Source organism: Nipponia nippon, unplaced genomic scaffold (genome assembly GCF_047370975.1).
Source record: "Nipponia nippon isolate SJK-2023a ecotype South Korea unplaced genomic scaffold, ASM4737097v1 scaffold_5, whole genome shotgun sequence".
NCBI classification, from domain to species: domain Eukaryota; kingdom Metazoa; phylum Chordata; class Aves; order Pelecaniformes; family Threskiornithidae; genus Nipponia; species Nipponia nippon.
Window position 1 is genome coordinate 3,204,249 of NW_028262369.1, and position 14,272 is coordinate 3,218,520.

Consider the following 14,272-nt stretch of genomic DNA (forward strand, 5'->3'; position numbering starts at 1 on the left):
TCCAGGAAGCACTATGAGTAGTGAAGTAGACATTTGAAGTCTGGGCTGGTGTGTAGGTTGTGTTTGTTTTTGTTTTTTTTTTTTCTTTTTTGGTGCAAATAAACCCTCTCAGAACCTGAGAGCGTGTTGGAGTGCCCACCCTGTAGCTGTAGAAACTATAGCTAAACTGTACTAATAGCTTTGTAGGACAGTAGTACTTGTGCTGTGGTCTTCTAGTGCATTCGCTAGTATCTCTGCAATCAGAGCTTTGTCCCAATTCACCTCCTAGATAACCAGAAATAGTTAGACCATCATGAGTCTAACTTTTTATATTTTTTAGAAGAGATTATTAGAGCAATTTAGGCACATGAAGAGTTGTTCTTAATTACACTGTCATTCCAGAGCTAGAACAGACTGTGAAGTGTACAGAGTTCCTCAACTGTTAGTCAAAATGAGAGCTCCGATTCGTGAGCAGAGATGTCTGAACTTATTAGCACGGTTACTGACTCTCTGCTGTGGCCCTGCCGGTCGTTTGGAGCCCTTAGTACTGCAAGGTTAAATGAGACTGTGGCGTATTTAATTCTTCAATTAGTTGCGATTTTAGTTCCTCGTTCAGCTGTGGATGCAGTTGTAAATCTTTAAATCAAAAAATGCTTGGGCTTCGCATTTTCTGGTTTATGCACTTTGTTTTGTAGGGTGTATTTTGGAAATGCAGAAAGTTAATTATTTTTTTAAGAGATCCTAGGAGGTTCCCTGAATTGGTCAGGCAGTTGGAGTAGGTGATCGCTGTAGTTCCCTTCCAACTCTAATGAAAGCCAGGAGGAAACACAATCTTCCAAGATAGACTGCAGTCTCGTGTAGTGCAGAATCTTGAGCTGTAGGCTGACAACTTGGGGAACAGAGGGAGTTTCACGTTGGCCAAACTCTGTGCAGACCAATTTGGTCAGCCTCCAGACAAGGGGGGAGCTTCTTGGGGTGACAGGGAAGGGGGAGGGAAACTCCCCCACTTGGTAATGTCCTTACCAAAGGTGTGCAGAAGGGTAGGTTATTTTCCTAGGTGATCTGGCCTTCGCAGAATGTGATATCATTTGATTATACTTGAGGATTTATTTCAAAGCTAACTCTTAACTCTTTACTGTACTGCAATTTGAACTATGTTCTCTGTATTTAGAAAAAAATCATGTAGATTGCTGACTGTTCCTGCTTTTCCCTATTGTCTTATGTTTTTAACATAATTTGGAAATTGAGCTCTGATCTGATTAATAAAAAAATCCAAGTCTATTAATAAGTTAATAAATTTCAGCTAACTGAACCTGTAAAGTGGTGGATTCATGGATAATTCCTTGCATTAGGGCATTGTGTAGGGTTTGATTACTGTAGTTCTCTAAGTGTACTGCAGTGTAGCTTTTATTGTTGTTTTTCAGTAGGTCTATAAAACCTTTGCAAAAACTTTACTAGAAGAAGTACTCTGCACATTGTGTTCTTGAGAGCTTTTTTGCTGTGTGTGACCATTCTTGTGAAATGTCTTTTTTTTCCAGCAAACGACAGGAGCCAGAGGACCTATTCCCGCAGGAAGCGTAGCTCCTAGCGTACCTTTCTCTGCCTCTTTGTTGGGGACGCTGCCAGTTAGTGCAGGATTTGTTCCTTCACCTTCTCTTTCAGAAATCTTTTCACAGCCTTTGGCTTCTTCACTTGAAAACTTTTGTTCACCATTAAGCACCTTTTCAATCAGTGACCCAAAAAGAGGTAAGAAATGAGTCTTAATATTTAACCTTTTATGAGGAGAGAGAGTTGTGCGTGAGCCAACTGGCTTCTCTTTTTAACAAATGAGTTTTCACAACTATTCAGTAATATTTAACAGTAACATAACATTTGATCTGCACTCACGATTCTTGAGAGTATTGATAATCGGTGTTGGTTGTACACAAGAATTTATAAATAAAGCCTTTGTTTACTTGGGGCCTGCATAAGCATGCTCCAGGCTCCCTCTGTTCACTTTTTCTGCATTTATTGTGCAAGTTATTTGTTTCAGGTGAATAAGTATAAAGAAGGAACCATGTTCCTTCAAACTTTTTTTTTTTTTTTTTAAAACAAAGGTGTTCTTACAGCTTAAACCGTTTCTGATGATTTGGCAATAAACAAGAATTCTAAGAGGCTAATATAACTTAAGGCTAATATAACTAGGCTAATAAAACTTAAAGGGGAGCTACAAAGAAGATGGAGACTTCCTGTTTACAAGGAGTCCCATGGTGAGGACAAGGGGTAGCAGGTACAAGTTACTCCCAGGGAGATTCCGATTGGACACGAGAGAGAGATTTTTCACAATGAGAACAGTCAACCGTTGGAATAATCTCCCCAGGGAAGGGGTCGACTCTGCTACGCTGAACACGTTTAAGACTCAGCAGGACAGGGTGCTGGGCCATCTCGTCTAGATTGTGCTAGAAAGGTTGGAGCAGATGATCCCTTCCAACCTGATATTCTGTGATTCTATGATAACTGTGTACTCTGAAAAGATACCAGTATTACATGTTTGGAGTCGAACTCTAGGGACTATAATTATGTAGTGAAATCAGGTGTGTGAAATGACAAGATATAAATAGCCAGTGAACTAGAAAAGATTAAAGTTTTGTCTCTAATTACCGGTGTTACAGGAGCATGCTCTCTTTAGAGCGAAGCCAAATTTACAAAATAAAATTAAAAATAGAAGAATTCTCTTAACCCTTTTTCATCTCCTCACTTTTGATAGTCAGATATTGCTTATCTAGCGACCCTTTCTGTGCTGCACAAGTGTCTTCATGTTGCTTCAGCATATGCCTGTGAAGCTACTGCTGCCGCTAATCAGATGGTTATATTGAAGACGATTACCCAGTAATTTTTCAGCCCAGATGTTTACAAGGGACTTCTAGATAATTGAAAAAAACAACCATAGCAAACAAAAAAAACCTTTGCTGTTTGTCAAATAACCAAACTTTTGATACTTCTAGTTCTCAGGAATGATAAATAATTTTTTGCATAGGGTATTTTGGGGAACTGAAATAATTAAAACTTCTTTTTATTCCTGTAGACCTCTCAAGTTCAGCTTCTAGGGATGGAACACCAACACTTAGCAGCAATAATTCCCCATTGTTTGTAAGTATTTTTCATGTTTTCTTTCATATCAGTTCAAATATTAATGCCTTGAAGGCTTAACATAGATCTTAATTTTTTACAGTAGAGGTTTCTATTTTTAAAAAATGGCGCTTTTACCATTAAAATATGATTCTGGCTTGGAAAACACTTGTACAGTAGCTCACAGCAACAGTAACTGAATATGAGAAAAAATTTACAAATGTTGTTTTATATATGCAAACTTTGACTGCCGTCATAGCCACTTCTCCAGTCTGAGGAACTTGCTGTAAAATACCGTGAAAGTGTAATATAACCAACCGAAAAGAGAAGATCTCTTATAACCCGAGTGCTAAATGTTAGGAATCCTGGAGAACTGTCATAGTACAGGAACAGAGCAGAGATGGCCTTGTGTCTGAGAATCCGTCTGGTCTCTGTGTTCTGCTCACGCTGCGTATTTTCAATCATGCCGCTGGCCATTGATTACATGGGGAAGGGTGGCATGAAGGACTGCATCCTCATGAGCCAGGACGGAGTAATAATGAGCCTGGCAAGTGCTGCTGTTCTCCCTGTACCGGGTTGGGTCTTATTATATGCTTAGTCTGTGCTGGGTATACGGCTTTTGTAAAGTCTCTGTGTCCCCTTCTTAGACATGTGGTTAAGTTTGTATTATGAATTTTTTGTGTGAAGCCTTTCTTATATTCTTTGAAGAATAGATTCAGTAGTTTAAATTTTAATTGTAGATAAATTCAATTATATGGATCGAGTAAAACATGCTTTCTTCCAACAGATAAACGGCCCTAGTAGTTTATTTGGGTCTGAAAATTACATGGGAATTACAAGCCAAACTAGAAATGACTTTCCAAATGTTTTTAGCAGTGCAACTGCTAATATACCTGTATCTTCAGCACTTGCGGGAAGAAATCCGTTAGAAGGCACACATGAGCTAAGACAGGCCTGCCAGTTATGTTTTGTCAAAAAAGGTAAGGGGCTTTTGGGCTCAATTGGGTTGATTTTTAAAAAATTAAAAAGCATACATTTAAAATTGTAGTGTTCATAAGTTAAAATACTGTTGGCTTCTAAACAGTGTTAATCCTGACTTGTTCTTTGCAGATGTGGTATGATCTTATGATTAAGGAACTGGTAAAATGTTCCCAGAACTATTTTATTTGCTTTCTTCTTGTCTCTTATTTCTCGTCCTAATAGATTCTTGATGCCTAAAACCACCACAAATCACCCCACGCTTTCCCCAGCCTGTAGCTTTACGATGTAAGGTCGTTCACATTCTGTATTCGCTTTCCTCCCAACCCCCAGGGTACTGTGAAGAATGACACCTTTGCTCAAGACTAAAAAAAACTCGCAGTACTCTCTCTGATTGGCCATGGGGAATTGAACCGCAGTTCAAAGTACCTGGTAACCTTCACATCCCATCTGTTTTATTGTTCTTTCAAACTAATTCTAAATCGTAATCCTGAGGCTTCCAAACCTTAGTAATAATTAACTCCACTGTATTGACTCAAAGGATCTTAACCAGTATTGCGCTTTAATACAACTAATCTTTTAGGCCTGAGCTGTTGCTGTTAAACAGAGCTGCATTCTAGAGGCAATAGCTGTTATTAAGACTAATCTTAAAAATAAGCGCTGTCTTTCAAGTCGTAGGTGTCATTGATATTGATATACTAATAAAGTGCAGCGTAGTAACGGATCTTATGAAGAATTGTATCAAGACATTTAGGGGATGACTACTGTAGTTTTAAGAACTTCTAGTTTAAAATTATTTTTACAAGAAAAATCCGTGATGCGATGTTTGAAAAACCATAGAACACGTTCTGTTAAAGGCAGGAGCTATAAAGTGTTGGTGGAAGTACTTAGCACGTTCTTATCTTGACTTTTTGTATCAAAGGATCTATGTCTTCTGTTTCTTTGCATCTCTGTCAAAGCCTTTAGGTGTCTCCTGTTTTTACTGCCTACTTTTGAAATTGTACTGTTCCATCAGCTTCTCGTCTAGGGAAACTGGGTCACGCTCTTGTTTTTGTAGTCCCTTAAATAACAAAATTGACTGAGCGTTGCTCATCTTCAGACTCTCTCCCCGATTTCTTCATGTTAGTGGTAATGTAATCATCACTTTAGTATCATCCTAAAGACAGAGTTTAAAGCTAGGCATGTTTTTGTCTCCAAAATCACCAAGTTCTGGGATTGGCATTTTTATTTTTGGCACGTGTGTGCTTCTTACCCAGCGTGTTTGTCTCCGAGCGTAGTAACTGTTCTAATACAATGAAAGTTGAAGGTTAAGAGAGCCATTTACTGATCCGTGGAATTCATCTGCATTGACTTATTATAAATAAGCAATTTAAGTTTTAAATTAGTGTTATGGAAATGTATGCTTTGGAATTTGAAAAAAAGCAGCAATTTGTTGCTGTCCCAAAGTAGTCTTAAGGTTGTAACACAGCATCCCTCCCCAGATAACTTATGGGTTTTTTTCTTGCCGACACCGGTCTTTTTGTAAGTATTCAGGTTTTTTTGCTATTCTGCTCGACGTGGCTGTTAATGACTTTTGGTTCTTCAGAGTTGCTGGTGCAAGTAGGAATTGTATACAGTGTGTTCGTGTACTTTGCGTTTGGGCTTATGTGCCAGTCTATGTACGGAAATGTTAAAAGTGTGCTGCAATTTATGCAAATGTAAGCAATTTTCTGTGATTTTTTTTTTTTTTTTTTCAGGTCCTAAATTATTGGATTACGCTTACCATCCCAGTTTAGAACATAAATGTAAGAAGGATATTCTAATTGGCAGAATAAAAAACTCTGAAGATAAATCATGGAAAAAAATACGTCCAAGACCAACGAAGACACAGTATGTGGGACCATATTATATATGTAAAGGTACGTGTTATAGATACAAAATGTTAATGCCTACACTCAAAGTAATATAGTTTAGCCTTTCCACAGTGAAGTATAGAATGAGTTTTTATTCTTGAGGTGGAGAAGGAAGTTCACGGGGTTGTTTATATTTTCAAAGGCTGTGAGGAAAGACGTATTTTGACCATTAATGTGATTATTTAGGGAACATGCACTGTACTTCTGTACTGTTCTTCATCATGAATAACTTTGCTTCCGAGTGCTGGGCTATTACTATTCAAAACAACAACAACAAAGCATTCTTGTTAGAGTTTTGCAGTATGAACCTCTGCTTACGATGCAAGCAAGATGACTTGTGGATTAATTAACAGCTATATCTGATGTATTTAAGCAAAGGGTATTCTGGGTTCTCAGCATTGTTGCCTTAGACTAGAAAGGGATAGTTGATGGAGGTGTGCGTCAGCCTTTCTGAAGAGTGTTCATTTTCAGCAAGTCATTCAGCATAAGGTTTTGCTTCTGTCTGCTAGACTCAAGTGACCCATTTACAACAGATGTAGCTTCTTTATTAAAAACATTTGAAATGGAGATAGTGGAAGTTTTAAGATGAATTTCCAATAAAAGTTGTGTAAAAGCAATGTCATGTTCAATGTTATCATTTTAGATGTCGCTGCTGAAGAGGAATGCAGATATCCAGGTCATTGCACGTTTGCGTATTGCCAAGAGGAGATAGATGTGTGGACGCTGGAGCGCAAAGGAGCCTTTAGTCGAGAAGCTCTTTTTGGAGGAAATGGAAAGATCAACTTGACTGTGTCCCGACTTCTTCAAGAACATCATGGATTATTTATGTTTCTTTGTGAGGTGCTGCTTCATTTCTAATGACACAGTAAAAATGATAATAAAATTACCTGGAAAGAAATGCTTTGGTTCATGCTTGACTTTTGTAAATTTTGAAGTGCATGTTCAGTAGTAATCTGGCTAGCTTTAGATTAGAGACCAGTTGAAGTCTCTGTTAAAATCTTTGAGGTAAGGTATATTTTTAAATGTATAAAATACATACTCTATAATTACCTATTTTTGTATTCCAGAAATGTTTTGATCACAAACCCAGAATAATAAGCAAAAGGAACAAGGATAACTCATCTTCTTGTTCTCACCCTGCTATGCATGACTTTGAAGATAACAAGTATGTCTGAAATACCGTCTCTTTAAGTTTCAAATTACACACAAAGGTGTCGGGGCATTTTTTAATATTGACTTTCATTTCTTACCTGTTGATTAACTTCTCTTCCTTGCTAACTGACTGTTACGCTTTGGCGGTATTGGTAAGACAAACTTACTGAACAAGGATTGTCTCATGTAACTAAATTGAAAGTGAACTCTTTCTTGATCGATGCATTCAAAATTCGTGGTACCCACCCTCACGTTTGAATCTTGCTGGTTTTGGTGTCAGTTTGTTAATAGCTTATCTACCTGGTCAGCTGCGTTGCTGTAAATAGATGTGTGATGTTAAATTGGTACAGGAATTCATAAGTTTGCTCTTTTCTTTGGTCTGTTTTGCTTATTTTGCTGTAGTTTTAACACAGTCAGCTAAGGACCGGTTTACCTTAATTACAGTGTCTGAAATAGACCATAGTCCTTATTAATTCAGTTAGTAAAAAATAGTGTGAGGATAGTGTCTTTATTACTTGAAAGTTAACAAAGACTTCAGAGAGGTAATAATGTTAAATAAGTTTAGGGGAATTATTAGACTTACATTTTTATATGATGGAAACGCAAGTGGGAGCATTTTAATTGCCTTGTTTGTACTCCACTTCCCCATATTGAGGAAACACTACAGCTATAGGAGCCAGGCTGTTACTGTGATGCATCAACTCTTTCTTTAATGGTGCTCTACAAAAGAATAGGTACTTGTGTTTGTAATTAGATCAGGATACAGACTTGAAAGTGGACGTGATACGCTTTCCCTCGTGGAAACCAGTGATCCAGCTGGGTTGAATTCAGTAATGCTTTGCAGAAGAGGAACCTCTGGATTTCACAAGAGTACTGTTCCATGACGTTGGTTTACTCAGCCTAGAAATGATCATTAGATGCTACTTCCTTCTGGAAACTTTTTTAGCTTTCTGATTTCAAGTAAAAAGGGTTAAAAAGTCATTTGAATAAGCTGTGATGAGGAATGGTTATTTTACTTGTTTTTCCATACATGAACAAAGTCATTTTAAGGAATATCTAAAACTGACTGTTTTCAAAACAGGTGCCTTGTCCACATTTTGCGAGAAACTATGGTGAAGTATTCCAAAATCCGCCCGTTTCAAGTTCGATGTCAGCTTGACCTGTGCAGACATGAGGTGCATTATGGCTGCTTACGAGAGGATAAATGCTTTTATGCTCACAGTCTGGTAGAGCTTAAAGTCTGGATAATGCAAAAGGAAACAGGTATGTTTGGTAAAATGCTCGCTTTACTCTTCGTTGTAATGCCACTGCTTCCTTGTCTCTACTCCCTTCTGAAATTAGTGAGTTGGGATCAGTGCATTCACTTACAATTTGCTGCAATCTTTCATACAGCATATTCAATAAACAGTGATGTAACTATGATAAAAAGTGTTGAGTAGGCTACTAGCCCTTCGAAATTGGCAAGTTTTTGATAATAAAAACTGTCAAAACTGCTCATTATGATCAGATTTTTTTTTTCTGGAAATAAAACTACAAGTCTTGAGCAGATACTAACTCCAAGTCAAACTAGATTTGTTTTTATTTTTAAACCTTCAAAGTTTGGAAGACCTTGATAAATTTCTTTTTCACAGAGCACTGAAAGAAAAGCTTGAAATATTTATGCCATTGTTTCCCTCCATCCCCCCCGTACAAGAATCAAGTTTTTCCACAGTTAAACCTTTCTTTTAGCTTACTGCTATTCTGATATTCTTAAATACTGAGCCAGAAAAGAAATCTTTCCAGTTTGCTGCTGTCATTAGTGTACATGTTGATAAAACGTAACTATTTTATCTGTTCTTGCTTACACAGGGCGTTTTGGCTGCTTTTCATTGATCTGGCTTGGTTTTGTTGGCTGCTTTGAGGATAACAAATTTTACTACTTCATTTCTAGCTGATAGTTTTTGAACGACACGTCTCTGTACTTGCAGCCTGTTCCTTGGCCATGAGTTCCAAACTCTCCAGGACATTTTTTTTTTTTTTTAAACAAACACACAAAAAAGCAGTTGAACTGTTAGCAGTAAATGATTTGTACCCCATAACAGTTGCTCATTCTTCCTACCTTGCTCTGTGTGACAGCGGTCCTTTACATATTAAGTAATCGCGTGGGATCATTGCGATGCATGGAGGAAAAAGGGAAATGTGGCAATCCCAATGTGTTACAGTTTCTGGCATTTCTGCCCCTTTATGTCTGTGATTTATCCTTGCTTCAGCTTTAGATACAGGCATACAGACATAAGATGTCATACTGACCGGAAAATGTTGGAGGAAGAAAGTCAAATAGTGAGGGACTTCTTTGCTGATCTCCTGTTCTCTCTCCTGGGCTGAGCCTTTAGAAGTTTCTGTGTGAAAGTAAAACAGTTATTTTCTTAACAGCTGCCCCTACAAAGTCAAGGATAGCAAATACTCACTCTATAATTTCTATTTTGATGTAAGGGTTGAGTTCTTCAAGAAACTTAATTTGCCACAGAAGGCATATTTTTTATTTTATGATGTGTTCATGCTGCCCTCACGCCTTGCCAAAGTCAGCTAAAGCTCAGTCTCTGCTCTTTGAGTGCGGTTCCTCTCCTGAATGCAAGGTGTGGGAAGTAAAGGAATGCTGCCTCAGGATAGACACACTTTGCCAACCCTGAAATCCAAACACAGATGACAGTCTGTATTTGTGTGGAATTGGAGCAGTAAATGTTACAGTATGTGTGAACACTGCATAGCTCCCATAGGAATCTTAGCCAAAGTATTTATAAGAATGTTTGTGTGTGGGTTTTTTTTTTTTTTTTTTTCTGAAACAACACCTAATTAACAGGGCTTGTTTAAAATCTTCGCAATCTAGTGTCTGTCAGCTTGCATTTGGGATATTTTTTCTGTGGTCCATAGACCACAAAAGTACAATGTAGCTTTTCTAATTAGATTGTCATTAGAGGTTTAGTGCCTTATGTTTAAATAAATACTCAAAGATGCACCTTAACTTATTTGAGCAATCTGTAATTTAAAAAACTTTTATGTTTGCTTTTCAATGTGATGATATACATGAAATGTCCGTTTTGGAGGCCCTCATGAGATTCTTAAGTATATATATATATGTGTGTGTGTATGGGTGTGAATGTGTATCCACATCCGCGCATGAGTGTGTGTATATGTATACAATATGTTAAAAGAAAAACAGATAGAAGTTTTGGGGCTTCAGTAGCGTTCCAGTTTGAGCATGTCTGTAATTCTACAACAGTCATAAGCACTCAAGAACTTTTTTCCCTTCCTTTACAGGTATTTCGCATGACACTATTGTTCAAGAATCAAAGAAATACTGGCAGAACATGGAAGCTAGTGCACATGGATCACAGGTATCTTCGTTTTTCCATTAAACTAATTTTACGGTGACTTTGGTGGGAATTCTTTTTCTATGTCTGTGTATAATGTAGCTTATTTTAGAAATTACTTTTTTTAATGCTCTCTTCAAATAATCTCTTTTGCTATAGGCTTTCTTCGGCTTGCTGCACTTACGCTAAAACGCCTGCTTTGCTTCTGTGCAGCTCCTTTTTTGCTTTGCTTATTCTGTCACAGGCGGAACATAAAACCTAAATATAATTTTGAAGTCAGCTGCCATAGGGCAATTAATTATCTTTTCAATATGTAGGACTTTTATATATATTGTATATATTACCACAACTTCTGGGTACGTGTACCTAAATCAGAAATAAGTTAAATAAAAATGCCTTTGTTAAGAAATGTCTAGTTTGAAATTACAAGCTGAACTGTCACAAGGCATGCAGTGCAACATCTGCATCCGGACATGTGTTGTAAACTTTTACCATAGGGGGTAATTCATAATTATGTATGGATTTCTTTGCAGATACAAAATACCTTTTACTGTTGTTGTTATTTTTTTGGCTTAAGATCCTTGGGAACCAGATGAAATATGGATCGCTTAATTTGAAGATGAAGTTTGTTTGTGGTCAGTGCTGGAGAAATGGTCAAGTTAATGAGCCAGACAGAAACAAAAAATACTGTAGTGCAAAGGCAAGACACCCGTAAGTAAGACCAAACAGTGAAAACTTTACCGTTTTGTCGGCCATTTAAAACCTCTTTTGGGAAACTTTTGTTACTGCTTAGGAGAGAGTCATACAAGGAATTAAAAGAAACGTACTGAAGCAGAACACACTCATCTCTTTTTGTAGTATGTTAATAATCGGTAATGAGAAACACTTTGCTGGTTGTTGGGTTTCGCTTTTTTTAATCATCAGTTATAGTGAAGTTTTAGTGGAATTTAGTTAAATCTCAAATATACGGTGAAAGCTTTATAAAGAACCTGCCTGGGCTTTCCTGGTTCTGCTTCTGTGTACACAGTGCGTCTTGTTTTAATAGTATTTTCTTTCATTGGATGCATGTTTTTTAGATGGACCAAAGATCGCCGTGTGGTGCTAGTAATGTCTAATGAACGTAAGAAGTGGATGACCATTCGTCCTCTTCCCGCAAAGAAACAAGTGCCTCTGCAATTTGATGTATGTTAACCTAAAACTAACGGTTTAGTTAAGAAAACGGAGTAACTGGAAAATAGCAGTAATTGGGTTGGTTTTATCAGTTCTGCAGAAATTCCCATGGGAGTTGGTGGGAATATGGTTTTAGTGTTTCTACAGAGTTCAGCCTTAGAAGAGCACTGATCTCACATGTTATTACTGCAGCCTTTTCTCATCAGTGGAAGTTAGTAACTTTTTAATTGATTTAACTAAGTTCTTAGTATTTCCAGTAAGTAATTCAGAAATGGTTTAAACGTATCTGTGGTCTGGTAATCTGGTAGGAGGCAAAAAGCAGTCATAGTACTTGCTTCCAGCAGTTTGCTTTTTCTATCTACAGTATGTGCATTTTTTTAATAAAATAAACATAATTTTATTTTTCATGTGATATAAACACCTGATTGGGAGGGGAAACGCTAGCCAAGACTGGAAAAAAAAAAATTCTACTATCACCCATTTTACTTCATATTCATAAGGATACTTTTTAAATTCTTGTTCCAGTTGTGCAATCATATTGCTTCAGGCAAGAAATGTCAGTATGACGGAAACTGCTCATTTGCTCACAGTCCTGAGGAAAGAGAGATGTGGACCTATATGAAGGAGAACAGCAGTAAGTAGCAGAGTAAATCTAACATGTTGTAAATCTATCTGTTCTGCTTTTCATTCTTGTTGCTCAATTACTTTTTTAATCCACTTTCTTTCACTGTCTTTTGTAGTAAACCTTGCAGTTGCCTTTTTTTTTTTAATTTGAATAAGCCCAGTATTCAAAACCAGGATTAATGTTTGTTGCTTGATGTGTTTTTTAACAATGAAGTAGTTTGTGTCAGTTTTTTAGATGGCTTAGAAATAGTATATTGACCCATGCAGCAATATTGTTTGGTGTTTATACTCTGTATTGCCGTGTGCACACACTAGGATTCTGTTGATAACATATGGGGGCAAGTTATTTGTGGAAGAATATCCCCCCCGCTGTGTATTTACTGGGAATTACTATCCACTTGCTGTTGTTGACTTGTAATCCCGTTAAGAGTGTTACTGGGGAGAAATAATCGAAAATCGGAAGTAATAAATGACAATATCATGGTCTGCAAGAAAGCAGACTAAATTTACCAAAAACTGTGGCACACTTTATGTTAGTACTTCGAAATTCAGATATTGATACACAGCGGCACATTTGTTATCTGTACTTTGGGTGCCTGTTCAGAAACGTGTAACGTCTTACTTCCCCCTGGATTGGCAGAAATGGGTCTTGGTAAGCAGCCAGAGACTCGTATTCCTCTTGGCTATTATCTCTAAACTGTAGAACTGCCTACATTGTGTCCTTCCTTTTTTCTTCTTACAATAGGTGGGGACTGAACTACGCTTGCAAACTCAGTCATTTATCTAGTATTCTCAAACTCTTGCCTTAATTGCTAATTACTTATTTTAGCTTCTGCTCTCATTAGTTCAAGACTTGGAGCAGTTGTATGACATATGGCTAAAAAGTCAAAAACCAGAAAAAGGAGATGATACGGCTGCTCAGGCAAACAAAGAAAATGGGAAGCAAATTCACATGCCGACTGACTATGCTGAAGTTACAGTAAGTAATCATAGGCATAATTCAAAATTCAAACGTGGGGTTTTGTTGGTTTGGGTTCCCCCCGCCCCCCAGTCAGTAACATACGTTGTTGTCCCTATTTTCTTGGGGCTTCCTTAAATCGTAGTGAGCTACGCTAAATGCAAACTTTAACTGACAGTGTAAAGCAGTTCTTCTGAATCCTCTAAAGATCATAAACTTCAGGTGATTGTTTAAGTAACTATATCTGTTGAGGTAAACAACAATTTACAGGCCAACATAAAGAAAACATTCCGAATGTATTAGGAGGAGTTCTGTGCTTACAGTATTGAATTCTCAATGTTTTGTTTTCAAATTCCCTCTAAAACAGGTGGATTTTCACTGTTGGATGTGTGGGAAGAACTGTAATAGTGAGAAGCAATGGCAGGGTCACATTTCTTCTGAAAAGCATAAAGAGAAGGTTTTCCACACTGAGGACGATCAAAACTGCTGGCAGTATCGCTTTCCAACCGGATATTTTAGCATTTGTGATAGGTATGTGGTTTTTAAGATGTCGAAAATGCTGAAAAATGACAGTTCATAGTGTAAATAATGAAGGCGGTTATTAGTTTTGACAGACAGTGTTTCTAGTATTTCTTGCTTTGCATACATCTTTCAACAAGAAAGTAAGTAATGAACAGTATCTTGACACGTACTGTTAGAACTCAGGGAGCGACAGGGTGCCTAACTGTGGAACCAAATTAATTGCTTATGTGATGTTAATATAAAGGGTTGCAAGTTCATTGCAGCTGTGTGAAATCCTGTTGGTATTACTACAAGTTTACTTAGGCATCTGCATATTAATTACCTGTGGAACACAAGAACAGTACCTAGCTGGACAGTGATACTGGAGCTTTAAGGCAAGTAGAAATGTCGTTAGCGTCAAAACAAATTTGTTAAAATTAAGTATTTGTTACTGGAAATCGTGTGTGAACATGTGGAAGAGAACTTCCAAGACCTCTTGCTTTTCCCCAGCATTGGTTGTGTGTTTTGCTGCTCCCTTTAATTCTTAAATGCAGCCTGTT

The 14,272-nt window shown here is 37.4% G+C and overlaps 1 protein-coding gene across 4 annotated transcripts in view; it reads left to right on the forward strand.

The window, feature by feature from the left end:
* The window catches only part of ZC3H7A (zinc finger CCCH-type containing 7A), a 30,558-nt gene that overhangs the window by 13,623 nt on the left and 2,663 nt on the right, over window positions 1-14,272 (forward strand). For 2 of the 4 annotated variants that reach the window (XM_087731462.1, XM_087731464.1), the window contains 13 exons: window positions 1,518-1,725; window positions 3,044-3,108; window positions 3,875-4,067; window positions 5,802-5,963; window positions 6,601-6,797; window positions 7,025-7,122; window positions 8,191-8,372; window positions 10,407-10,483; window positions 11,037-11,170; window positions 11,536-11,641; window positions 12,155-12,263; window positions 13,099-13,232; window positions 13,579-13,742. In XM_087731462.1, the coding sequence (XP_087587588.1) occupies window positions 1,518-1,725; window positions 3,044-3,108; window positions 3,875-4,067; window positions 5,802-5,963; window positions 6,601-6,797; window positions 7,025-7,122; window positions 8,191-8,372; window positions 10,407-10,483; window positions 11,037-11,170; window positions 11,536-11,641; window positions 12,155-12,263; window positions 13,099-13,232; window positions 13,579-13,742 (1,829 nt within the window). Of the gene's footprint in view, window positions 1-1,517; window positions 1,726-3,043; window positions 3,109-3,874; window positions 4,068-5,801; window positions 5,964-6,600; window positions 6,798-7,024; window positions 7,123-8,190; window positions 8,373-10,406; window positions 10,484-11,036; window positions 11,171-11,535; window positions 11,642-12,154; window positions 12,264-12,998; window positions 13,233-13,578; window positions 13,743-14,272 lie in introns of those variants that run through there. The other 2 variants (XR_015698728.1, XM_087731463.1) reach the window with 2 other exon arrangements.